The 24,524-nt window shown below is 52.9% G+C and overlaps 3 protein-coding genes across 3 annotated transcripts; 1 reads left to right on the forward strand and 2 right to left on the reverse strand.

Annotated features, from left to right (window-relative positions):
• Positions 1–3,604: 3,604 nt before the first annotated feature.
• On the forward strand, positions 3,605–10,569 carry Tmie (transmembrane inner ear). Its single transcript, XM_090323126.1, has 4 exons — positions 3,605–4,048; positions 6,724–6,841; positions 9,036–9,185; positions 9,803–10,569. The coding sequence occupies exons 1-4, from the start codon at positions 3,953–3,955 to the stop codon at positions 9,904–9,906; spliced, it is 468 nt and encodes a 155-aa protein (XP_090179252.1). The 5' UTR covers positions 3,605–3,952; the 3' UTR covers positions 9,907–10,569.
• A 1,213-nt stretch (positions 10,570–11,782) lies between these two features.
• Positions 11,783–14,849, reverse strand: Prss50 (serine protease 50). Its single transcript, XM_090323165.1, has 5 exons — positions 14,599–14,849; positions 13,561–13,723; positions 12,953–13,236; positions 12,276–12,442; positions 11,783–12,149 (listed from the first exon to the last, which is right to left on the reverse strand). The coding sequence occupies exons 1-5, from the start codon at positions 14,843–14,845 to the stop codon at positions 11,925–11,927; spliced, it is 1,086 nt and encodes a 361-aa protein (XP_090179291.1). The 5' UTR covers positions 14,846–14,849; the 3' UTR covers positions 11,783–11,924.
• A 2,257-nt stretch (positions 14,850–17,106) lies between these two features.
• Positions 17,107–22,706, reverse strand: LOC150043314 (serine protease 46-like). Its single transcript, XM_090323332.1, has 5 exons — positions 22,567–22,706; positions 21,746–21,923; positions 20,918–21,180; positions 19,961–20,130; positions 17,107–17,557 (listed from the first exon to the last, which is right to left on the reverse strand). The coding sequence occupies exons 1-5, from the start codon at positions 22,649–22,651 to the stop codon at positions 17,303–17,305; spliced, it is 951 nt and encodes a 316-aa protein (XP_090179458.1). The 5' UTR covers positions 22,652–22,706; the 3' UTR covers positions 17,107–17,302.
• Between the last annotated feature and the right edge of the window lie 1,818 nt (positions 22,707–24,524).

The raw sequence follows: 24,524 nt of genomic DNA on the forward strand, positions 1-24,524 counted from the left end.
TCCCGCAGGCCCCGCCCCGTGAAGCTTGTTCCAGCCCCCTCCGGGAGATCACGCCCTTCCCATTGGCCGTCCCTCCCAAGTGGCCACGCCCTTCCCACAGGCCCCGCCCCATCCGACTCTCCTCCGGACCCGCCCCCACAGACAACCCCCGACCTTCCCATTGGCGGCTCTGCCCGGTCTGCCCCGCCCCATTCCACTGACTCCGTCCCGTCCCTCTGGGAGGATACGCCCTTCCCATTGGCCGTCCCTCCCGGCTGGCCCCGCCCCTCCCGGTGGCTCCTACCCCCGGTTCCTTAGCCCCGCCCATCCTCCTTAACTGGGCCCCCGCTGCCGCTCCCTTTCCTTCCTCCCTCCTGTCGCCCCACCCCGGAGCTCCCTGCTTTAGCCAAGCTCCATGGAACCAGTGCCAGGCCGAGATGGAGTTGCCAGGCTCAGGTTTCCACGCCCGGCTTGCACACCCCAGGTTTGCACGAAGCTACCGGGGACAGGTGTGCAAGGTCCCGGGCGGGTCCCGTGTGGCGCTCAGAAGCCTAGGATGGATGGAGGCAGCACCCTGATCTGGGTGGGCCACTGTGGGGAGTCCCCTACCCTAAGCCCTTAGGTGTAGTTACGAAATTTATCAATGCAAAGGGTTCCCTAAAGGTCACCCCACCACCCCTAAGCTGAGGACCCTGGGGACCCTGGGTGGCTTGCCACTTGTTTGTGTGACCTTGAATTCATAGCCTGAGGCTGGATTGGTTTCCTGCAACCGAGTCCCCCACTTTGGAAACAGGATCCAGCCAGACTTGTCTCAGATCCCACTTGGCTGGAGGAGAAAGCCTGGTTCAAGGAAGCCCTCTGGTGTGCCGTCAGGGTCTCCCACTCACTCAAGCAGTAGAGATCTAATAGTTATTGGGGTCCCTGGGAAGTGGGTACGGCCAGTCTGGGGGATACAGAGGACAAATGGTCATCAAACCTCCCTGTAACAGTTGCTGGTGAAGCAAGGCCCTGATCAAAACAGATCTGCTTTTGTGCCAAGTGTCTCAGGGGTCAGCCTTGACTTCTCTCGGTCTCAGTTTCCTCATCTGTGCATGTGTCTGAGAAGAGATAGTTCTGCCAGGCTCAGGTAAGAAGAGAAGGGCTTCCTGACTCCCATCTCAGGGAGTTGGAAGGCTGAGTTGAGTTCTGGGCTGGCAATTGGTCTTACCTTATTCATTGGGCAAGTTTATGGGCATTGCAAAGCTGGTGTTTTTCATTTATTAGTTTTGTGCACATACTAGGACTTGAACTTGGAGCCTGGGTGCTAGCCCTGAATTCATTATTTTGCCAGTCCTGGGGCTTGAACGCAGGCCCTGAGCACTAGCCTTGAGATGTTTCAAGGCTAGAACTCTACCACTTGAACCACAGCACCACTTCCAGCTTTTTCTGTGTATGTGGTACCAAGGAATCAAACACAGGACTTTTGTGCAAGCACTGTATCACTAAACCACACTCCCATCCTTCCCCTTTATTTTTATTTATTTAATTTTTGCTCTACCATTTGAGCCACAGCTCACACTTTTGTCTTTGGGGGTTATTTATTGGAAATAAAGAGTCTCCCAGATTTTCCTACTGGGATTGGCTTTAAATCACGACCCTCAAGATTTCAGCCTCAAGATTTCCTGAGAAGCTAGGATTATAGGTCCGAGCCACTAGTGCTTGCTTTGGCTGAAAAGTCGGTTTTATTATCTGCAGAATGGGGTAAGATCTGCCCAGCCTTTCTCTTGGTTTCTGGCTAGGGACCAGGCAAGAGCCTCTGGGTTCCTGGTAATGCTTAAAGAACTGACTTTACTGGGTTAACCTGCTTTCAATTCCTGTAACCCAGGGCCACCCCCAGTGCCTTATAGGTGAGTTTAAATCCTGCACACACAGGCTATGCCACACTCAGAGAATGTAGGCCCACACCACGTGGATTCTGACTTGCTGAACCAGCTGGCAGATTCTCCAGATCCAGATATACTTTTTTCCCCCTCCGCTGGTTGTAAAGCTTGAACTAAGGGCCTGGCCACTGTCCCTAAAGCTCTTCAGCTCAAGGCTACTGCCCTACCACTTTGAGCCACGGAGCCACTTCCAGTTTTCTGGTGGTTCGTTGGAGATCAGAGTCTCATGGATTTTCATGCGTGGGCTGGCTTTGAACCACAATCCTCAGATCTCAGCCTCCTGAGTAGCTAGGCTGACAGACTCCTAGCTTAAAGATACCAAACTTTACTTGGAGACACTCAGCAAAGCAGAACACAACACAATCTCCTCCACATTAGTATCCTGGCACACAAGTGTGTAAGATCACACAAGTCCAGGTTTGGCTTAGCCCCTGAGTTATTTCTGACTGGGCCCGAGGCCAACAAATTTAAGGACAAGCCAGCTTTCATGCAAGCCTAGCCACTGTGTCTCAAGTAGTCTGGCTCTTCCCTCTGCTGCAGGCTAAGTCCACGAAGCCTGCATCCTCCCCTCCCAGTTTCCTTAGAATTAAATCCGAGTTCCAGGAAGTCAGGTTGCAAAAGAGAAATGATCACGGGCTGGGCTACGTGTGTGTGTGTGTGTGTGTGTGTGTGTGTGTGTGTGTGTGTGTGTGTATTTGAACTCAGGGCCTAGGTGCTGTCCCTGAGCTTTTTTGAAGGACAGCCCCCCCCTTTTTTTTTTTGCTGGTTTCTTGGAGATAGGAGTTTCCTAGACTTTCCTTCCCCAGGCTGGGTTTGAACCACGATCCTCAGATCTCAGCCTTCTGAATAGCGTAGCTAGGATGATTGATGTGAGCCACCCAGCTCCTTGCTCACTTTCTTGGCCTATAACATCTCGCCCTGAGTCCCTGGAGATTGGATTGGGTCCCTACAGGAAACTCACTGGAGTTAAAAATAGAGGGACAAACAGTTTTCAGTAGTCCAGCGTCTGGGACAGCAGGCAGTGAGGGGACACTGACTCTGACTCAGAGTTCCCTTCCTCCCAGCTAGGGTTTAATGGACACAGCTAGGGTGGGGTGCAGACATAAGACAACCCGATCCAAATCCAAAGCAGGCTAAGAGTGTGGCCTAGTGGTAGGGCGCTTGCCTAGCATGCACGAAGGCCAGTGTTCGATTCCTCACTAGCACATACATAGAAAAAGCCAGATGTGGTGCTGGGGCTCAAGTGGTAGAGCTCCAGCCTTGAGAAAGCCCAAGGACAGTGCTCAGGCCCTGAGTTCAAGTCCCAGGACTGGCAAAAGGGGAAAAAAAAATAAAAGAAGGAGGAGGGAAGGAAAGAAGGAAGGAAGGAAGGAAAGAGGAAAGGGAGGGAAACTTTTAAAGTCCATTATCAAGGTTCCCATTAGGGCAGAAGCTGAGTCAGTAGGAATGGGTCTCTCGGGCTTTCCAGGGACATTCTGTAATGGAAGAGCTACTGGCTCTTTCAGGAACCTTCCATGACAGCAGTCCCAGGCTGCTTGGACCATGCTCCAACCTCCCCCTCTCTAGTTCTGGTCTCTAGAGTGACCAGAACCATCTCTGGGCAGGAAGCCAGCTCAGAAAGCCATGTACATCCCTGAAAGCCTGTCACTATGGCAACCCGCCTGCTTCCGCCTTCCAATCCAAGTCCAGGAAGATGAGAATGAGAATGGACTTTCTGAGATCAGCAGATTCCAGGAGAAACTGAGGCCTGCGGGAGGAAACCACCGAGAGAATCTGTTGATGAAGAAGGGTTTTCCCTCTCCCCTGTCCTAGCCCCCCTCTCTTTCCCTTCTCCCCATCTCATTGTCCCTGAATAGATAGAGATGGATTTAGGGGTGGAGCCTGGAGTCCGATCACTCAGAAGGGGGGGGCCTGATCACCCCTCCCAGCACCCCATGGGGCTGGAATCTAACACCAGATGATGAATAAATGATACTGGCTCCTCCCCTACCTGCCAAGGAGCCACCAAGCCCCTGACCCCGCAGCCCAGCTCAGCGGGAAGAAAGGGGAAGAAAATGGCAGGACAAAGGCCAGACACAGGATGCCTGTGGGCACTGGCTAGTGCCATGCTGGCATCCTGCCTCGCAGGGGTGGCTGCGCAGCTGGTGGAGGTAAGACAGGCTGTGAGGGTGTGGGGGGGGAAGGACTGTATTTAGGCTGATTTTTGTGGTAGTTGTTTTAGCTCAAAGACTAAGGGTTCTATCACTGAAGGCAACAGCTCTACTTCTGTTTTTTGGGATTCATGAAAGAGTCTTATGGGCTCTTCTTGATTTCGAACCACCATTCCTGGATCTCAGCCTCCTGAGTAGCTAGGATGATAGGTGTGAGCCACCAGATGTTCTGAATTGTCATCTGCTCTTGAGTCTCTTGGGAAATTGGGTAAGGATATAGATGGACAGGATTCAGGCTTAATATACCAGGTACTTTGAAAACATTAATTGTTTTGCCAGTCCTGGGGCTTGAACTCAGGGCCTGGGCATTGTCATTGAGCTTTTTCAAGGATAGAGCTCTACTACTGGAGCCACAGCACCACTTGTTTTTTGTTTTGTTTTCTGTGTATGTAGTACTGAGGAATCGAATCTGTGGCTTCATGCATGCTAGGCAAGCACTTGGGTACGTTAGAGAAAATAGCCTCTGATTACAGAGCTGGAGATGGTAGGGGGAGATCTTTGGAGGTTAAGGATAGGAGCTTGGAGAAAAGATGTCTGGCCTTGTAAGGTAGGGAAATACTTTAGAAGCAATCAGGTAGAACAGGGTACCAGTGGCTCATGCCTGTAATCCCAGCTTCTCAGGATGCTGAGATCTGAGGGTCGTGGTTCGAGGCCAGCCTAGGCAGGAAAGTCCGTGAGACTCTTATCTCCAATGAACCACCAGAAAATCAGAAATGGAGCTGTGGCTCAAAGTGGTAGAGTGCTAAACCTTGAGTGTGACATAAGCTCAGCGCCCAGGCCCTGTGTTCAAACCCTTAGGATTGGCCAAAAATAGATAAACAAAAAGATGACAACAAAGCCAAACTCTGTACCTTAGGGGACACAGATCTGAGCTAGATCTGAGGGGATATGAGAAGGGGACCCCTCCTTCCCAGACGGGGGGGAGGGGAGAGGGAGGGAGGGAAGGAGGCGTGATCAGGAGGTTACAGGCATTTGATATCAGCTCCAGTGTCTCTGTAAGGTGAGCTGGGCTGGGCTGGCTTGAGCATCACAGAGTAGACTTGGGGCTTTTTTATCAGCTACCCTAAAGCCCTGGGTATAGAAACTGAGCTGGCCTGGGTTATTGGGGGTGCAGGGCAGGGCAAAAAAGTAATCCTCAAGTCAGTGGAAATCATGTCCCAATACATCAAAGGAAGTCCCGTTTGGAAGCCATTTTGATTGACATCTGTCTGACCCCTGTGCTTAAGAATCCCATCAGAAAAAAGGGTTTGAGGGACTGGGAGTGTGGCCTAGTGGTAGAGTGCTTGCCTAGCATGCCTGAAGCCACAGGTTCGATTCCTTTAGACCACATACACAGAAAAAGCCAGGCAGTGGTGCTGTGGCTCAAGTGGTAGAGCTCTAGCCTTGAGAAAACTCAAGGACAGTGCTCAGGCTCGGGGTTCAAGTCCCAGGACTGACAAAAAAAAAAAAATAGGCCCATATCCTTAAAATACCTGGACGGACTCTGTCCTCTAAATACCCCCTCCCCAACAAGGTGTCTTACTAGACACTTGAGACAAGGTTCTACCTCTGGGACAAGGTCATCTCCCCTCTAGACACAACTGAATAAACTCATGTTCCCTCAGACTACCCAGGACAAGGTCAGTCCTTCAAATGCCCCCAAGTATAGAGACATATGCCCCGCCCCTAACAGTCAGGCTTGGGGAGAGGGCCAGACTGTAGGATCAGATCCTGACCTCATGAAACACGGTTGTACCTTCCTGCCCCCCCCTCCCACCCCCTGAGACCTGGGAGGTCACTATGGCTAAGGGGAAGAACAGGTCCCTTTAAAGACCCCTTTAAGGCGGGGTCAACACTGAAAGGTAGAAGGTGATTGGCTGTTTTCAGGTACATTCAGCTGCATGTACACGGCTTGGCCTCCAGATGTCACTAGTGGATTAGCATATTACATCTAGACCTAGTTCTGCTCAGTGACTTTGAAATAAAAGTCTAAGGATCTCTCTGAAGAGCTCAGGGACAGTGCCCAGACCCTGAGTTCAAGTCCCATGACCGACCTTTGACTCTCTAAATTAAAAAAACCTAAGATGGAAATGTTAAGTACCCTATTATTTTTTGTCAGTGCATATTACGTACATGTACGTTATCTCCATTAACACCCAAAAGCCGGAAGTGGAGCTGTGGCTCAAATGGTAGAGCACTAGCCTTGAGCAAAGAAACAAACAAAAACGAAGCCTGGTGTTGGTGGCTCACGCCTGTCATCCTAGCTACTCAGGAAGCTGAGATCTGAGGATCACAGTTCAAAGCCAGCCAGAGCAGGCAAGTCCATGAGACTCTTATCTCCAATGAACCCCCCCCAGAAAACCAGAAGTGGGGCTGGGGGTCCAAATAGGTAGAACATGAGCCTTCAAACGCAAGAGCTCAGGGACCAGTGCCCAGGCTCTGAGTTCAAATCTAAGACTAATGCTAAATCAATCAATCAATCCAGACCCACCCCAGGTTTAGGGTGTCCCCCCCCAAATCAAACCCATCAATTGGGAGGAACTGAGGGCTGGGTCCCCAAATTCCTGGTCTTTCTGCCTTGGCTCACTTGCTGTTTCTCTCTCTCTCTCTCTCTCTTTCTCCTTACCCCCCATTAGCCCAGCACGGCTCCCCCGAAGCCCAAGCCCCCCCCGCTGACCAAGGAGACAGTGGTATTTTGGGATATGCGGTTGTGGCACGTAGTAGGCATTTTCTCGCTCTTTGTATTGTCCATCAGTGAGTAACGAAAGCCCCTAACCCCACCCCATGGCCCAGCACCCCTAAAATTCCCCCGAACCCCTTCTCCCTTTTTTCTCTCTACCTCCAACATCTCCTTTCCAGCTCCACCCCTGGGCCTGAGAAACAGCAATTCCGGGCAGTAGAAACAGGCCAGTCACCCACAAAAGAGGTCTTCATTATGATTTCTGGCACCTTCTAATCCACACAAAGTCCCCCGTGTAGAAAGCTGACAGGCTAGTGGTGACCCAAAACAGTTGTGTATGTGTGTGTGTGTGTGTGTGTGTGTGTGTGTGTGTGTGTGTGTGTATGTGTGTTTTCTACTGGAGTGAAGAGGCAGCCACAGGGTAATTACAGTAATTACAGGGGACTCCAGGCTAAAATGGAAGATGTGTCATTTTCCCCTATGGCTAGCCTTCCCAAAGCTTTTCTTGAAGTTGAGCCAGTTCAGAAACTCCAAACACCCAGGTTGGGGAGGTTGGGGGTGGTGGTGGGGGGCTGGAAGGCCAAGCCTTCTGATGCCTAGCAGATGTCTCTTTCAGGCTTTGAACCCTTGTCTTGTCACCTACTATTTCCTAGGAGTGTTTCACACACACCCCTATTCAAAGGAGAGGGCCCTGTCTTCTTCTGGGGTCTCTGAATATTTCATTATTTCCTCTCTCTCGTCTTTTTTTTTTTTCTTGTTGGTTGTGGGGCTTGAACTCAGAGCCTTTTGGCTCAAGGCTAGTGCTCTTACCCCTTGAACCACAGTACTACTTCTGGCTTTTTCTGGGTATGTGGGTATGGAGGAATCGAACCCAGGGCTTCAGTCATGGTAGGTGAACACTCTACCGCTAGAGCCAAACTCCCAGCCCTTTGGATGAGTTTCTTGATATAAAATCCAAAGCTGAGTCTGTGCCCTCAGCTTTCCTATCAGAATGAGTCCACAGTTGGAAAAGTCGGGGGGGGGGAGGATAAATGGGGAGTGGAGGGGAGAGAAAGTTGCTTAAAATATAGGGGAATTAGGGATGGGGGAGTGTGGCTTAGTTGTAGAGTACTTTTCTAGCATGCATGAAGCCCTGGGTTTGATTCCTCAGTAGGGGAATTAGGGACCGGGGAGTGTGGCTTAGTTATAGAATATTTTCTAGCATGCATGAAGCCCTGGGTTCGATTCCTCAGTACCACAGACACAGAAAAAGCTGGAAGTGGTACTAGCCTTGAGCAGGAAAGCTCAGGGCCAGTGCCCAGGCCACGAGTTCAAGCCCCGTGTTGGTATGTATGCACATGCACACACACACACACACAGTGTTTCCTGGCTGGTCCCCTTCTACCCCACCCCCCACCCAAAGCCTCCCCAGCATTTTGCCAGGAAGTGTTGTTTTCTGTCATCTGATTTATAATAGAAACCAGTCTCATAATTCCACATTGCTCTCCTGGGGCCGGGGCTAAGGTGGTCAGACTGTGGAAGCCTTAGAAAAATAAACGCCAGTCCAGTCCCAGTTATAACCTGCCCTGCCCAGAACTTGCCAAAGCCAGCTCCATACCCCAGGCTTAATGCCTAATGGGTGTGGTAGCAGCTGCTCTACACCGGAAAACCAAATCCTGGAATAACTGTGTCTCTGAGACCAACACCCCAAGACAAGGTCTGGTTCCTTTCCCTCCCCCCCCGTCCCCAGACAGAGGGGTCCCCAGGCTTGTCCTCAGAGACATGTCCCTTGTGGGGTGTCTGACAGGAAACATACAAGGGACAAACCCAGAGACGTGGGTTGAAAATACAGGATATAGCACTGAGACTCAATCATTAGAGCCATAATGTTAAATTTGTCCCTTGTCTTCTGGCATCTGATATCTTCGGAAAAACCCTTAGGGATCAGAGTTTGGTGACCTCGTTCCAGGGCATGGTGCAAAATCAAAATGGGACACTCTTCCTTCCAACTTAATTATGAGTTGAGTGTTCAAGCTCTCGCCTGCAATCCCGGCCACTCAAGAGGCTGAGATCTGTACATTGCTGTTCGAAGCCAGCCCAGGCAGGGAAAGTTCATGAGATTCTTCATTAATGATGTGAAGTGGAATAGCTCATGTGGTTGGGTGCTAAGGCAAGGTGATGAGTTCAAGCCCAGTACCAACACACACACACACACACACACACACACACACACACACACACACACACACACACACAGAGTTGTAACTCTCAGCTATATTCTCTTTATAGTCATCACTTTGTGCTGCATCTTCAACTGTCGAGTTCCTCGCACCCGCAAAGAGATCGAGGCCAGGTATCTCCAGAGAAAGGCAGCCAAAATGTACACGGATAAGCTGGAGACAGTGCCCCCGCTTGACGAGCTCACAGAAATCCCGGGAGGTGAGTAAGACCCCAGTAAGAAGCTAGCCTGTCCCCCAGTTAGGCTGTCAGGAATCACCCTGTGTTTGTCCTACCAGCCAGGCACTGGTGGCTCACGCCACTAGCTACTCAGGAGGCTGAGATCTGAGGATCGTGGTTCGAGACCAGCCCAGGCAAGAAAGCCCATGAGACTCTCATCTCCTCTTCCTCCTCCCCCTCCTATTATTATTATTTTTTTTTTCGCCAGTCCTGGGCTTGAGCTCAGGGTCTGAGCACTGTCCTTGGACTTTCTCAAGGCTAGAGCTCTACCACTTGAGCCTCAGCACCACTTCCGGCTTTTTTCTATGTATGTGGTACCAAGGAATCGAACCCGGGTCTTCACGCATGCTAGGCAAGCACTTTAACCACTAGGCCAAACTCCCGGCCCTCATTATTATTATTATTACCAGTCCTAGGACTTGAACTCAGGGCTTAGGCACTGTTCCTGAGCTTCTTTTGCTCAAGCCTAGCACTCTACCACTTGAACCACAGTGCCACTTCTGCTTCCCCCCCCCCCCCCCATGGCTTCGTGCATGCTAGGCAAGCCCTGTACCACTAGGCCATATTCCCTTCTGACCGCTTTTTTTTGCTACCCACAGAGGATAAGAAGAAGAAGAAGAAAAAAGACAGCGTAGACACGGTGGCTATCAAGGTAGAAGAAGATGAGAAAAATGAAGCCAAAAACAAGAAAGGAGAGAAATGAAGACTTTATCTGAGACTTAAGCATGGCAGCTGGAATTGGCAAGCCCTGGAGCCTAAAAGCTCTTATCAGGATCTGTAGGCATCTGGATTCTGAGTTCATTCATGGACCATGGAAGCTGTGATCAGAAGGGAAACTGAGGCCCTGGCCCAAATCTTCAAGGGCCCAATCAGGACAGGGACAAAGATTCCAGGGACACAGCTTAGACTCTGATCCTGAATACTAATTCTTTTTTTTTCTTTTTTGCCACCGGAAGTGGTAGCTATAGAGGAGGAGGGACAGGAAGTTGCATTTAAATGGCTGTCGGGGTTATGGAGTGTCTGAGTCACCCAGGTAAGATTTCAGCTGCTTAGGAGATAGCTCTAAGCCTCTGGGTGGTGGTGGGGGGAAGACTGAGGGAGCCCTAAAAATAGGAGAAGTCCTAAATCCAACAGATGTCAACAACAGGACCCAATTGTTTTTTCTGCCAGTCCCGGGGTTTGAACTCACGACCTGAGCTTGTCCCTGAACCAATTTGTGCTCAAAGTTAGTGTTCTACTACTGGAGCTATAGCACCACTTTCTGTTTTTGAGTGTTTCATTGAGACTCATGGGGGCTTTTTTGCCTAGGCTGGCTTTGAACTGTGATCCTCCGATCTTAGCTGCCTGAGTTGCTTTATGATTTTTTTTTTTTCCGTCAGTCATGGGGCTTGAACTCTGGGCCTGGGTGCTGTCCCTGAGCTCTTCAGCTCAAGTCTACCCCCCTACCCCAGGAGCCACAGCGCCATTTCCTGTTTTCTAGTGGTTCACTGGAGATAAGAGTCTCACATTCTTTAGTACCCTGGCTGGCTTTGAACACTGATCCTCAAATCTCAGTCTCCTTAGTGAGTCACATGACCTGGCTTTGCTTTACACCGTTTATTTGGCTTTTTTTGGTGCTCTACCACTTGAGCCGTACCTCCACTTCTGTGCTTTTGGGTGGTGAATTGGAGATAAAGAGTCTCATGGATTTTCTTGTCCTGGCTGGGTTTGAACCATGATCCTCAGATCTCAGCCTCTGGAATAGTTAGGATGATCCCCAAGACTTGATTATTTTGACACTTAAGTATGGAGTTGAGGCTGCTGAGAGATTGGCTTGAGGCCCAAGTGCTGAATTCTAGGTTGGAGAAGGATACAGATTGCAGAAGGCAAGACCCATGGTCCGGACACAAGAGCTAAGGGCCCGACCGGGAGTTTGGCTTAGTAGTAGAGTGCTTGCCTAGCATGCATGAAAACCCGGGTTCCATTCCTCGGTACCACATACATAGAAAAAAGCCGGAAGTGGTGCTGAGGCTCAAGTGGTAGAGCTCTAGCCTTGAGAAAGTCCAAGGACAGTGCTCAGGCCCTGAGCCCAAGCCCAGGACTGGCCAAAAAAAAAAAAAAAAAAGAATGTTCAAGGACAGTGCCTAGGCCCCGAGTTCAAGCCCCAGGACTGACTAATTAAATGAATAAAGCAGAGTGCCTTCTCAGAGCCTGTCTCCTGACTGTCAATCATCGTTGCATTTTTTTTTTTTGGTGCCAATCTTGGGACTTGAACTCAGGGCCTGGGCAATGTTCTTGGGCTTCCTTTCCACCTGTTATTGTTGTTATTTATTAGAGATACACGTCTTCCAGATTCTCCTGCCCAGGCTGAATTTGAACCACAGTCCTCCCATTTCATAGCCTCCCGAGTAGCTAGGGTGACAGGGGTAAGTCCTTAGTACCACACTGAAAGAGTCACCCCGCCCCCGACTTCTTCGTTTTTTTCTTTTGGGGGGTGGGGAGGAATCTATACTTGGCAGTATAAACTCACCAGAGTCCTTTGCCCACCCCCATAAAATAAGGGTCCCCCCCCCCAAGACCTGGAAAGGAAGAGACGTGAGTAAAACGAAAGGTTTAATGGAACATCTTTCCTCCCTGCCCTGACTTGGCTGGGCACACACAGAGCTCTCAGGGCTGGGAAGAGAAACAGAGAAGGGAATGGGTGGTGGATTGGAGGCCTAAGTCCCCGGATGGATCCGGAGGTCACAGGCTGAGGGAGAGCAGAAGAGCCAGAAGCAGGGTCCTGGATGGAGAGGGCAGGCCTAGGGGCTGTCCGCTCAGCCGATCCCAGATCCATGATTGGTAGGCAGAGACTTTCAAGAAAATGGGCGGGGCGTCACTCTTCTTGCAACCAGCACCCCAGCTCATCAACCCTACCAGATACCAGGAGTCATCGGAATTGCAGGCCAAGGGCTCGCCCGTGGTCTCCTGTAGAGGGGGGGTAACAGGTCACAGCAAAGAGTCACTGTCCTATGAGTTCCCTAGCTACTCAGAAGGCTCCACATGCCAGGAATCAAGAAGTCAGGCCCGGGATGGAGGCTTCAAGATACTCACATAGCAGAAATCTTCTCTGTTGATGTCAGAGACACAGATCATCCGAGGGGTGATGATTCGAACCAGGGATGGGATCCTGGCTGACCTGTGGTAAAAGTCCTCACACTTTCGGCTGTTCAGAATGACGACCTCCCTTTCCTGAATGGTCCGGAACTGGGGCCACACGCCTGCGTGACAAAGCTGCATTTTAGCCTGAGCTCCTTTGATGAGACGGGTCTTGAGACGGGCGTGGTAGCGTATCCCTGTAATCTCAGCCGCTTTGGTAAGGCAGAGAGGGGGGGAGAAGCACTGCTCAAAGCCAGCCTCCCCCTCCAAAAGATAAAGGGCCACAGTCAGCACCAAGGGGCTCACGCCTGTCATCCTAGCTACTCAGGAGGCTGAGATGTGAGGATCAAGGTTCAAAACCAAGCCCAGACAGAAAGGTCCATGAGACTCTCATCTCCAATGAATCATCAGGAAACTGGAAGTGGAGCTGTGGCTCAAAGCGGTAGAGCGCTAGCCTTGAGATGAAGAGCTCAGGAACAGTGCCCAGGTCCTGAGTTCAAGTCCCACCAACGACCAAAACAAAAGAAAAGAAAACCACAACCGTACCCCCCAAGAATTCACATCGTTGGGGGCCCCTTGGCTTCTAACCCACGTCCTCTCTCTCCTATTCCGTGGGGGACACTGTGACTCACCTTCAGCTCTAGAGTAACCCCAGCCTGTGACAACGCACACAGATTTATCCTCTACCTCGAACTCCAAGCCGGGCAGGCAGATGGGCCAGACGTGGTCGTTGTACTTGAACATGTGCTGGACTTTGAGGAGCCCGATGTTGTTGGCTCTGCCTACCCAGGACCAGTACCGCTCAGATTGGTACCTCTTGTTCACAATAACCTGCAGTACTTGCATGTCCACGGTCTTTTCTGTCACCTCATCAAGCCACGGACTGCCCACTCTCACCGTGTAGTTCATATCGGGTCTAGGACAAGTTCAAGAAGTCAGGTAAGGAAAGAATTGAGGGGCCAGGAGTTTGGCCTAGTGGGTAGCGTGCTTGCCTAGTATGCATGAAGACCCGGGTTCGATTCCTCGGTGCCACATATAGAGAAAAAAGCAGGAAGTAGGGCTGTGGCTCAAGAGGTGTGGGGTGGTAGCCTTGAGCAGAGGAGCTCAGGGACAGCGCTCCAGGTCCTGAGTTCAAGTCCCAGGACTGACCGCCACCACCACAAGGCTTTCCAGAAGCGCACTGGGGTTCCCTAGTACCCCCCCTCCCGTGGAATCCCCCTCCACCTGGGCCCCAACTCACTCGGTCAAGCAGTAGGCGACCGTCAGTACCCACTGGGAGGAGATGAGAATGCCCGCGCAGACGTGGGTGCCGTTGGCTCTCACGCTCACCATCCACGGCCAGCGCTTGGCCATAGCCTCGGGGTCCCGAAGAGTCGTGTCGCGTTCGAAGGAGTGGCCACAGGCTGCGGGATGCAGGGGGGGGGGACTTTCTCGAGAGGGGGGGGGACACCCGCCCAGCTCCACCCTGGTCCTCTGCTACCTCTTGTAGAGGGGGTATGGAGGGGTGAGGTGTGCAGAGGTGGGGTGTGCAGGGGTGGATGTGCAGAGGTGGGGTCACAGAGGAGGGGTGTGCAGGGGTGATGGGGTGTGCAGGGGTGGGGTGTGCAGGGGTGATGGGGCATGCAGGGGTGATGGGGCGTGCAGAGGTGGGGTCACAGAGGAGGGGTGTGCAGGGGTGATGGGGTGTGCAGGGGTGGGGTGTGCAGGGGTGATGGGGTGTGCAGGAGTGATGGGGCGTGCAGGGGTGGTGGGGTGTGCAGGGGTGGGTGTGCAGGGGTGATGGCGTGCAGGGGTGATGGGGTGCGCAGGGGTGATGGGGTGTGCAGGGGTGGGGTGTGCAGGGGTGGGGTGTGCAGGGGTGATGGGGTGCGCAGGGGTGGGGTGTGCAGGGGTGGGGTGTGCAGGGGTGGGGTGTGCAGGGGTGGGGTGCGCAGGGGTGGGGTGTGCAGGGGTGGGGTGTGCAGGGGTGATGGGGTGCGCAGGGGTGGGGTGTGCAGGGGTGGGGTGTGCAGGGGTGATGGGGTGCGCAGGGGTGATGGGGCGTGCAGGGGTGGGTGTGCAGGGGTGGGGTGTGCAGGGGTGATGGGGCGTGCAGGGGTGATGGGGCGTGCAGGGGTGATGGGGTGCGCAGGGGTGGGTGTGCAGGGGTGATGGGGTGCGCAGGGGTGATGGGGCGTGCAGGGGTGGGTGTGCAGGGGTGGAGCGTGCAGGGGTGATGGGGCGTGCAGGGGTGATGGGGTGCGCAGGGGTGATGGCGTGCAGGCTGGCGGGCACTCACAGGGTAACGGGTGGTGGGCTCCGGCCGGCGTCCAGGCCTCCTCCTCCTCCTCCTCCTCGGCCTGCCGCGGCGGGCGCGGCCCGGGCCCCGGGCAGGCGGCGTGGGGGGCGCAGGGCGGGGCGGGGGCGGCCGTGGGCCAGCGCAGCAGGAGCAGCACCACCACCAGCAGCAGGAAGCGGGCGTGGGGAGCCACGGGCTCCCGCGGGGCCGGGCGGCGCGGGGCTCGGGTCCCGTGCAGGGGCTCCATCCCGGGTCGACGGCCACGCCAGCTCACGGCGCCTGCGCGCGCGGCGCCCCCCGGAGGCCGCCCCACCTCAGCGCACGCGCGCATAGCGCCCCCCGGAGGACGTCCCGCCTCAGCGCACGCGTGCACAGCGCCCCCCGGAGGCCACCCCGCCTCAGCGCACGCGCGCATGGCGCCCCCCAGAGGACGTCCCGCCTCAGCGCACGCGTGCATGGCGCCCCCCAGAGGACGTCCCGCCTCAGCGCACGCGTGCACGGCGCCCCCCGGAGGACGTCCCGCCTCAGCGCACGCGTGCACGGCGCCCCCCGGAGGACGTCCCGCCTCAGCGCACGCGTGCATGGCGCCCCCCCACCCCCAGGGCCGCCCGCTGCGCTGATGCCATATGTGAAGCGACATCAACCGGGGCCTCCACCAGCCAGGAGACTGCGGTGTCCAGACGCGAGAAACGGGGCGAAGCCAGGACCACCCTCCACGCCCCACCCCTGCACACCCCACCCCTGCACACCCCACCCCTGCACACCCACCCCTGCACACCCAACCCTGCACACCCCACCCCTGCACACCCAACCCTGCACACCACACCCCTGCACACCCAACCCTGCACACCACACCCCTCCACACCCCACCCCTGCACAGCCCACCCCTGCACAGCCCACCCCTGCACACCCACCTCCGCACACCTCACCCCTCCACACCCACCCCTGCACACCCAACCCTGCACACCACACCCCTCCACACCCCACCCCTCCACACCCCACCCCTGCACAGCCCACCCCTGCACACCCACCTCCGCACACCTCACCCCTCCACACCCACCCCTGCACACCACACCCCTCCACACCCCACCCCTGCACAGCCCACCCCTGCACGCCACACCCCTGCACACCTCACCCCTGCATGCCCCGCCCCTGCACGCCCCACCCCTGCACGCCCCACCCCTGCACGCCCCGCCCCTGCACGCCCCGCCCCTGCACACATCACCCCTGCACACCCCACCCCTGCACACCCCACCCCTGCACACCTCACCCCTGCACACCACACCCCTCCACACCCCACCCCTGCACAGCCCACCCCTGCACGCCTCACCCCTGCACGCCACACCCCTGCACGCCCCACCCCTGCACGCCCCACCCCTGCACGCCCCACCCCTGCACGCCCCGCCCCTGCACACCTCACCCCTGCACGCCACACCCCTGCACACCCCACCCCTGCACACCTCACCCCTGCACGCCACACCCCTGCACACCTCACCCCTGCACGCCACACCCCTGCACACCTCACCCCTGCACGCCCACCCCTGCACGCCACACCCCTGCACGCCCACCCCTGCACGCCCACCCCTGCACACCCCACCCCTGCACACCTCACCCCTGCACACCCCACCTCTGCACACCTCACCCCTGCACACCCCACCCCTGCATGCCCCCACCCCTCCACATCCCACCCCTCCACACTCCACCCCTCCACACCCCACCCGTGCACACCCCACCCCTGCACACCCCACCCCTCCACGCTCCACCCCTGCACACCCCACCCCTCCACACCCCACCCCTGCACATACTCCTCCTCCATACACCACCCCTGCACACCTCATCCATGTCCGCCCTGCCCCCCACCATCCCTGTCACCCCTCCACACCCCGAGCCGTTCCCCCTCATCCCCCACCTGTACTCCCTGTGCAGTGGGGTTGGATTAGCTCAACTGAGCCTTGCTAAGTGCTCACTCCTGCCTAACACCGGAGCATATTACTCCTGCACCCCAAATATACCTTCATGTCCCCAAATCAGCACACTCCCCCACATCTTTTGCTTCCAGATCTGAAATTGAGCAAATTAACCTTTCCTAAATGATGTGGTTTTTTCCCCGCCTTGTTTCTGGCGTCAGGTTTAAACTCAGAAGTTTCTGCTTACTCTGAGCTTACTTTTCATTTATTTATTTATTCGTGGGCCTTGAACTCAGCCTGTGCGCTGTCCCTGAGCTCTTCAGTTCAAGGCTACAGCCTTCCCCTTGAGTCTTGAGTCTTCCTAGCTACTCAGAAAGCTGAGATCTGAGGATCACGGTTCAAAGCCAGCCAGGGCAGGAAAAAGTCCATGAGACTCTTTCATCTTGAATTAACCACCCTCAAACCAGAAGTGACTCTAAGTGGTAGAGCTAGTGTGGAACAGAAGAGCTGAAGGATAGAGGCCAGTCCCTGAGTTCAAGCCCCACAACCAACCAATCAAACCAAACCAAACAGAACAAGAAACTAGGCACAAAGCTCCGGATGACAAGATTTAAGAGCATTTCATTGAACAATTGGAAGCCAAAAGAAAAAGAAAAAACTCCACCATGGGTCTCAGCCCTTCCCTGAGATTCACTCTTGCCCTGATGGGAAAACCCTTGCCCAACTTCCAGTGTCCACTTCAGAGCAGACAACGGGAAGACGTTGCCTCTGGGAACTGAACATTCTGGAAACAAGATTCAAAGGAACCACAGGGAGCCCAGGGAGACGAGGAGAATGTAGCTTTCCAGGCTCATGGGGTTCAGAAAGGAGGGGGCTGCCCGGCTGGTAAATCTCATGTTAGACACGTGCTTCTTGATCCAGGGGGTAAAGAAGGAGATGCTGGTATAGATGCTTGGGAACTGGCGTTTGCCACAGCCAAAACTCCAGCTCACCACCCCCATCTGAATCCACGCCTTGTTCATCTGGCAGAAGAGGGAGCTGCCCGACTTGTCCTGCCAGGGAGGAAGACAGAGGGAGAAAGGGAGTCAGGGGGGGAGACAGGAAGTGAACTGGGCTTGGGCTGTCGCCAAGGATGGGACTTGGCGTTGGGCCTGCTCTCCAACACCGCGCTGCATGGAGGCGCTTTGTGATGAGGCTGCCTTGCGCTGGCTCTGCTGGGTCCAGGAAGAGTCTTTTTCCTCCCCTTCCTTCCTTCCTTCCTTCCTTCCTTCCTTCCTTCCTTCCTTCCTTCCTTCTCTCTTTCCTCCTCCTCCTTCTCTTTCTCCTCCTCCTCCTCCTCCTCCTCTTCCTCCTCCTCCTTCTCCTCTTCCTCCTCCTCCTCTTCCTCCTCCTCCTCCTCCTCCTCCTCCTCCTCCTCCTCCTCCTCCTCATCTTCTACTCATTCTCTTTCTGCTGGTCCTGGGGCTTGAACTCAGGGCCTGGGCACTCTCTCTTTTTGCTCAAGGCTTAGTCACAGCTCCACTTTCTGGCTTTTTCCAAGTAGTTTATTAGACATAATCGTCTCACAGATTTTTCTACCCTGGACCAGCTTCAAACTGTAATCTTCAGATCTCAGCATTCTCAATAGTTAGGATTATAGGCCTGAGCCACCAACACCCTGGCTAGTGGGGTGTGTGTGTGTGTGTGTGTGTGTGTGGTGCCAGAGCTGGGGCTTGAACTCACAACCCTGTGCTGTGCCTTGATGTTTAGGTTGCTCGTGAGACCGAGATCCAAGAATCAAAGTTCAAAACCAAAGTTCAAAAGTGTGCGAGCCTCTTACCTCCAATGAACCAGCAGAAAACCAGGGCGGAAGGATGTCTCCAGCTGCGGAACTCTAGTCTTGAGCAAAGAGAACTAAGGCCCTGAGTTCAAACGCTAGTGCCGAGAGTCAGGAGTGTGGCCTAGTGGTTAAAGTGCTTGCCTAGCATGCACAAAGACCCGGGTTCGATTCCTCGGTACCACATACATAGAAAAAAGCCAGAAGTGGTGCTGAGGCTCAAGTGGTAGAGCTCTAGCCTTGAGAAAACCCAAGGACAGTGCTCAGGCCCTGAGTTCAAGCCCCAGGACTGGCAAACACAAAACCAAAGCCTAGTATTGATCTAGCAAGAGAGAGAGAAAGAAAGAAAGGAGGGAGGGAAGGAGGAAAGAGAAAGGAAGAAAGGAAAGAAAAAGAGGAAGAGATAGGAAGGGAGGGAAGAAGAGAGGAGGAAAAGAAAGAAATTCGAGTCTTGCCAAACACACACACACACACAGAGGGAAAATTCAAATACACTGTGGTTTGAGTAAGAATAGAAACGAGTACCACACCCAGGGAGGAATAAATATACTTTCTCAGAATCCCCAGCCAGCTTACAAACTTTCTCATCTTGGTGCATTTAAATTCTGGATGAAAGGAATAATTTCTAAGAAAAGGCAAATCATTTAGACAAATTGCAATCCTGATAGAAAGCCTGACTCGTCCAATAACTATGTACAAAACAACTTCAAATTGCCCAACAGCTACCCATCAAAGGGAAAAATGTGTCTTTGTGGTTTCACAGGAACCTTCTATACAATCTTCAAGGCGGGGAGAATTTATGCTATGTCAAATGTTCCAGAAACATGGACAAGCAGTTTGCAAGAGCACATAGGGACTGGATACTGTAACTATAATTTAGTCAAAAAATGTGGGAGCCCCTCCCCTGCCCCGCCCCCTCCTCCCCGCCTTTCCACCCTTTAATAAGCTACACTGGCAGAGAAAGGCTATAAGAATGAGGCCATTAGCTGGGTGCCAGTGGCTTATTGTAGCTACTCAGGAGGTGGACATCTGAGGCTCCGGGTTCAAAGCCAGCCCAGGAAGTTTATTTCTAATAAACTACTCAGAAAAAAAGGCCAGAAATGGCTCAAGTGGTTAGCCTTGAGCACAAAGAGGTTCAAGAACAGTACCCAGGCCCTGAGTTCAAGCTTCATGACTGACATATATATATATATATATATATGTATATGGTTATAGGTGTGGCTTAGTTGGTAGCGCACTAGTTAATGAGTCAAAGCATCGGGTACGGAGTTCAAGTTCTGGTCTTGGACAAAACAAACAAACAAAAAAATAGACCTGGGCTGGGAGTTTGGCCTAGCGGTAGAGTGCTTGCCTATCATACATGAAGCTGTGAGGTCAATTCCTCGGTACCACATACATAGAAAAAAGCCGGAAGTGGTGCTGTGGCTCAAGTGGTAGAGCTCTAGTCTTGAGAAAGTCCAAGGACAGTGCCCAGGCCCTGAGTTCAAGCCCCAGGACCGACAAAAAAAAAAAAAAAACCAAAAAACAGACCTGTAAAATGTCACTAGTATTCTCAGGGTTATGCAAAGGGTAAAAGGAAGGAGTGTGTGTGTGGGGGGGTCTCTCCTCCCTTCCCATGAATCCCCACTCCACTCAATACCTGACAAGTATTCAGGCCCCACTCTGGCTTGAGACACAGCATGTCATTCCCAATAAACTTCTTCTGGTTCTTGGACAGGAGGAAATGATACCGGTGATTACAGATCTCATTGCTGACGACTCTCATAGCCAGCTCCTGGAGATAGTACGGTTCTGGTTCTTTTGAGGTAGCTAAGGAGAAGTTGGGGGGGGGGGAGAGGAAAGAGGGAGAGGGGAGAGGAGAGGGGGAAGGGAGAGAGAGATCATTCTGTGTCAGTAGTAAAGCTTGAATCCGGGGCCTGGGTGCTGTCCCTCTGCTTATTTATTTTTGTTCCTTATGGGATTTGAACTTGGGGCCTGGGGGGCTGTCCCTGAGCTCTTCAGCTCAAGGTTACTGCTCTACCCCTTGAGCCACCGCGCCACTTCCGGTTTTCTGGTGGTTCCTTGGAGATCAGAGTCTCCCAGACTTTCATGTCCGGTCTGGCTTTGAACCCTGATCCTCAGATCTCAGCCTCCTGAGTAGCTAGGACGACAGGCTTCCCTTAGCTTTTTCACACAAGTCGAAAATTCAACTAATAGCACCATACCTCCATATCTGGCATTTTTTTTTTTTGCCAGTCCTGGGGCTTGAACTCAGGGCCTGAGCACTGTCCTTGGACTTTCTCAAGGCTAGAGCTCTACCACTTGAGCTTCAGCACCATTTCCGGCTTTTTTTTCTATGTATGTGGTACCGAGGAATCGAACCCGGGTCTTCGTGCATGCTAGGCAAGCACGCTACCACTAGGCCTAACTCCTGGCCCCCCTCATGGACTCTTATCTCCAATGAACCACCAGAAAACCGGAAGTGGCGCTGTGGTTCCAAGTGGTAGAGCGCTAACGTTGAATTGAAGAGCTCAGGGCCAGCGCCCAGGGCCTGAGTTCAAACCCCAGGACCGACAAAACAAAACAACAACAACAAACCCCCCCCCCCTGTACTCACCATTACCCGATTTCTTTCCCCACCCAGTGGTCCAACACAGCGTGCCAATAGTTAGCTTGAAATTGTGGGTGGGCAGGCAGATGGGTTGGATGAGAGGTGACCAGGCGACAGGCTCTCTGAGCTTCAGAAGGGCAATGTCCTCAGATAGGTGATTGTTGAAATTCTCATGAATGATGATCCGGGTGAGCAGATGGCGTGCGCTGCTGTTGTCTGGCAGTTCTTGGCTTCCCAGAGTCACGCTGTACTGGTTGGGGTCCTTGGATCTGGAAAAACCAGGATGCAAAAAGCCAAGTGCATAGGGGCGGGAGTGGGGCCTGGTGGCAGAGTGCTGGCCTAGCATGCATCAAGTCCTGGGTTTGAGTCCCTCAGGACCACACACACACACACACACACACACACACACACACACACACACACAGAGCACAAGCACAGTGAAGAGTCCTGATTGGAGAATCCACACCCGGTCAGGAGTCCTGATTGGAGACCTAGCAGCTGCGCCGTAGGCTAACTCAGTCCCAAGGTCAGGCTCTCTAACTTTCCTATTGGTTGACTGATGGATTGCCAGTTCGGAGGTTTGAACTCAGGGCCTGAGCACTGAGCTCCTTTTTGTTCCGGGCTAGCACTGTACCCCTTGAGTCACAACGCCCCATCTCTTTGGTTTTGTTTTCCCCCATGTATGTGGGACTGAGGAATCGAACCTGGGTCTCCGTGCCTGCTAGGCAAGCACTCTACCACTAGGCCAAACTCCTGGCCCTAACTTTCGGATTTATTTACCCAGCCCCCAAGGGGGCCCCCCCCTAGGTCAAGGGCACCCTCCAATAGACTGACCTCTGAAAACAATGTGCAGCTGTGATGATCCACTGGTAATGAATGAGAGAACCACTGCAGATGTAAGCTCCCAGGAACAAGAGGCTCACCTGCCAAGGCCACCGGCCCACCTCGACCACTTTGCCCCTCACCACCTTGCAGGAGACGTTAGACTGACCACAGGACCGAAACCAAGGTCCTGAGTCAAAAGGAGATGCAGAGGGAACTGTAAAGAGCGGCCCTCTTACACGTGAACGCCTCTATTACGCACACATGTAGGAAGGCCTCATTTATTTTATTTGGTCAGTGGTGGGGCTTGAACTCTGGGCCTGGGCGCTGTCCCTGAGCTCTTCCACTCAACGTTAGCGCTCTTCCACTTTGAGCCACAGCGCCACATCTGGTTTTCTGGGGGTTCATGGGAGAGATAAGTGTCTCATGGACTTTTGTGCCCTGGGTTGGCTTTGAACCTTGAACCTCAGACCTCAACCTCCTGAGTAGCTAGGATGACAGGCGTGAGCCACCAGGCCAGGAGTTTGGCTTAACGGTTGAGTGCTTGCCTAGCATGTATGAAGACCCAGGTTCGATTCCTCGGTACCACCACATAGAATAAAAGCCGGAAGTGGTGCTGAGGCTCAAGTGGTAGAGCTCTAACCTTGAGAAAACCCAAGGACAGTGCTCAGGCCCTGAGTTCAAGCCTATGGGATCCCTATAATTTCACAGCCCATTCCTAGCCTCTCAGTTTATGAGGATGGACCCATCCACAGAGACAGAGACTCCTTCAGGCCTGAGTACAAGTAACACAGGCACCCATCTCCACTCACGCCACCCCCCCAAACCTTTACCTTCTATATAAGGATCATTCATAAGTCTGACAGAAGAAAGTGGGGATGCGTCAAAGTCCTGAAGAGTCCCTGGCTCACACGCCATGACAAATAGCTGTCAAACCCTCACTGCTTCTTACACGAGTCTAGCCCTAGCTCCTCAGTTCCTTAACAGTAGAACGTAGGATAGGGTGACAGAGCAAGTACATTGTGCAAGGATTCTAGAATTCACGACATTTTTTTTTCTTTTGATCCGTTGTGGGGCTTGAACTTGGGGCCTGGGGACTGTCTCTGAGCTTCTTTTGTTCAAGGCTAGTGCTCTACCACTTGAGTCACAGCCTCTACTTCTGGTTTTCTGGTGGTTCATGGCCAATAAGGAGTCTCAGGCATTTTCCTACTGGAGTTGGCTTTGAACTCAGATCCTTAGATCTCAGCCACCTGAGTAGCCAGGATGGCAGGTTTGAGCTACTGGTATCCAACCACGCTCTTCTTTTTAGTATTATGCTTCTGATCACTAACCCTATCCCTTTCCTTGTGAAAAGCCAGAGCAGGATCCAGGGTCCTGGGGCCCCCTGGAGTTTTGTGAAATGAACACATGACTTTGGTCAGATTCCCCGTGGGTTGATCAGAGTCAAGGCAGGAAAAAGGCGGACAAAATCATGCCTCTACCCCCTTCTCCCTATCTGGGGGTTCATAGCAGCCAGGACAGGAAGAGAAAGCTAGGGAGATTTGCAGTGTCTTTTTTTTTCCAGTCCTGAGGTTTGAACTCAGGGCCTGAGCACTGTCCTTGGGCTTTCTCAAGGCTAGAGCTCTACCACTTGAGCCTCAGCATCACTTCTGGCTTTTTTTTCCATGTATGTGGTACCGAGGAATTGAACCCGGATCTTCGTGCATGCTAGCTAGGCAAGCACTCTACCACTAGGCCAAACTCCCTGCCCCAATTCACAAAGAGCTCCATTGAAAGAAAAAAAAATCCCCTTTACTCACTTGTGCCTTGATGGAGCTGAAACACATTTTGTTGACACATGTGACATGTGGCCATACTCAGATTCTGTGAGCTTCTAAAGGCTTTCATCCATTTGTCCTCGACTTTGTCAGTGAAGCCCCAAAATCATCCTGGAGAAAGATCAGAGAGAGATATAGACAGGGGCTGGGAACGTGGCCGAGTGGTAGAGTCCTTGCCTAGCATGCAGGAAGCCCTGGGTTCGATTCCTCAGTACTGCATACACAGAAAAAGCCCAAAGTGGTGCTGTGGCTCAAGTGGTGGAGCTCTAGTCTTGAGAATACTCAAGGGCAGTGCTCAGGCCCTGAGTTTAAGCCCCAGGACTGGCAAAACAGAAACAAACAAACAAAAAAACCCCAAAACCTAAAAAAAAAAAAATTGGGCACTAGTAGTTCACATCTGTAATCCTGGTTACTCAGGACACTGAGATCTGACAGGATCAGGGTTCAAAGCCAGCCCGGGCACTAAAGTCTGTAAGACTCTTATCTCCAATGGACCACCAAAAAAATCACAAGTGGAGCTGTGGCTCAAGTGGTAAAGCGCTAGCCTTGAGCTGAAGAGCTCAGGGACAGCGCCCAGACCCAGAGTTCAATCCCCACAACTGACAAAAGAGAGAGACAGACAAAAGAGATGAGATAGCTCAAAAGCAACGTGCATGTGGCCATACAGGATGGATTCCAGGATAGGGAAACAAGAAATTTATCCTTGTGGTTGTTTTTAATGTACTATGTGAAGTTATTTCTTTACTTTTTTTTTTCCCCCTTAGGGTTTATCCCCTGTCATTGCTATATCTGACTTTGGTACCTGGTGTAATGTACTCATTGCCTTACGAATGTAACTGTAACCTCTTTATACATCACTCTGATAATAAAATAAAAATTAAAAAAAAGAGAGAGATGAGAGACAAAGACAAGAGAGACACAGAGACATGGAGACAGGTAAGAAAGACAGAGAGAAAGACAGAGCTAGGTAAGAG

This window comes from Megascapheus bottae, chromosome 32, assembly GCF_031878675.1.
Source record: "Megascapheus bottae isolate mThoBot1 chromosome 32, mThoBot2.hap1, whole genome shotgun sequence".
In the NCBI taxonomy this organism is placed as follows: domain Eukaryota; kingdom Metazoa; phylum Chordata; class Mammalia; order Rodentia; family Geomyidae; genus Megascapheus; species Megascapheus bottae.

Excerpts from the sequence above, each read along its gene's own strand:
- Tmie (XM_090323126.1), top strand. The coding sequence starts at position 3,953 with ATGGCAGGACAAAGGCCAGACACAGGATGCCTGTGGGCACTGGCTAGT. Across the intron at positions 4,049-6,723 it reads TGGCTGCGCAGCTGGTGGAG|CCCAGCACGGCTCCCCCGAA; the intron begins GTAAGACAGGCT and ends ACCCCCCATTAG. Across the intron at positions 6,842-9,035 it reads GCTCTTTGTATTGTCCATCA|TCATCACTTTGTGCTGCATC; the intron begins GTGAGTAACGAA and ends TTCTCTTTATAG.
- Prss50 (XM_090323165.1), bottom strand. The coding sequence starts at position 14,845 with ATGGAGCCCCTGCACGGGACCCGAGCCCCGCGCCGCCCGGCCCCGCGG. Across the intron at positions 13,724-14,598 it reads AGCCCACCACCCGTTACCCT|CCTGTGGCCACTCCTTCGAA; the intron begins GTGAGTGCCCGC and ends TGCATCCCGCAG. Across the intron at positions 12,150-12,275 it reads ACAGAGAAGATTTCTGCTAT|GAGACCACGGGCGAGCCCTT; the intron begins GTGAGTATCTTG and ends CCCCCTCTACAG.
- LOC150043314 (XM_090323332.1), bottom strand. The coding sequence starts at position 22,651 with ATGGCGTGTGAGCCAGGGACTCTTCAGGACTTTGACGCATCCCCACTT. Across the intron at positions 21,924-22,566 it reads GAATGATCCTTATATAGAAG|GACCTTGGTTTCGGTCCTGT; the intron begins GTAAAGGTTTGG and ends CTTTTGACTCAG. Across the intron at positions 17,558-19,960 it reads GGGGCCTGAATACTTGTCAG|GACAAGTCGGGCAGCTCCCT; the intron begins GTATTGAGTGGA and ends CCTCCCTGGCAG.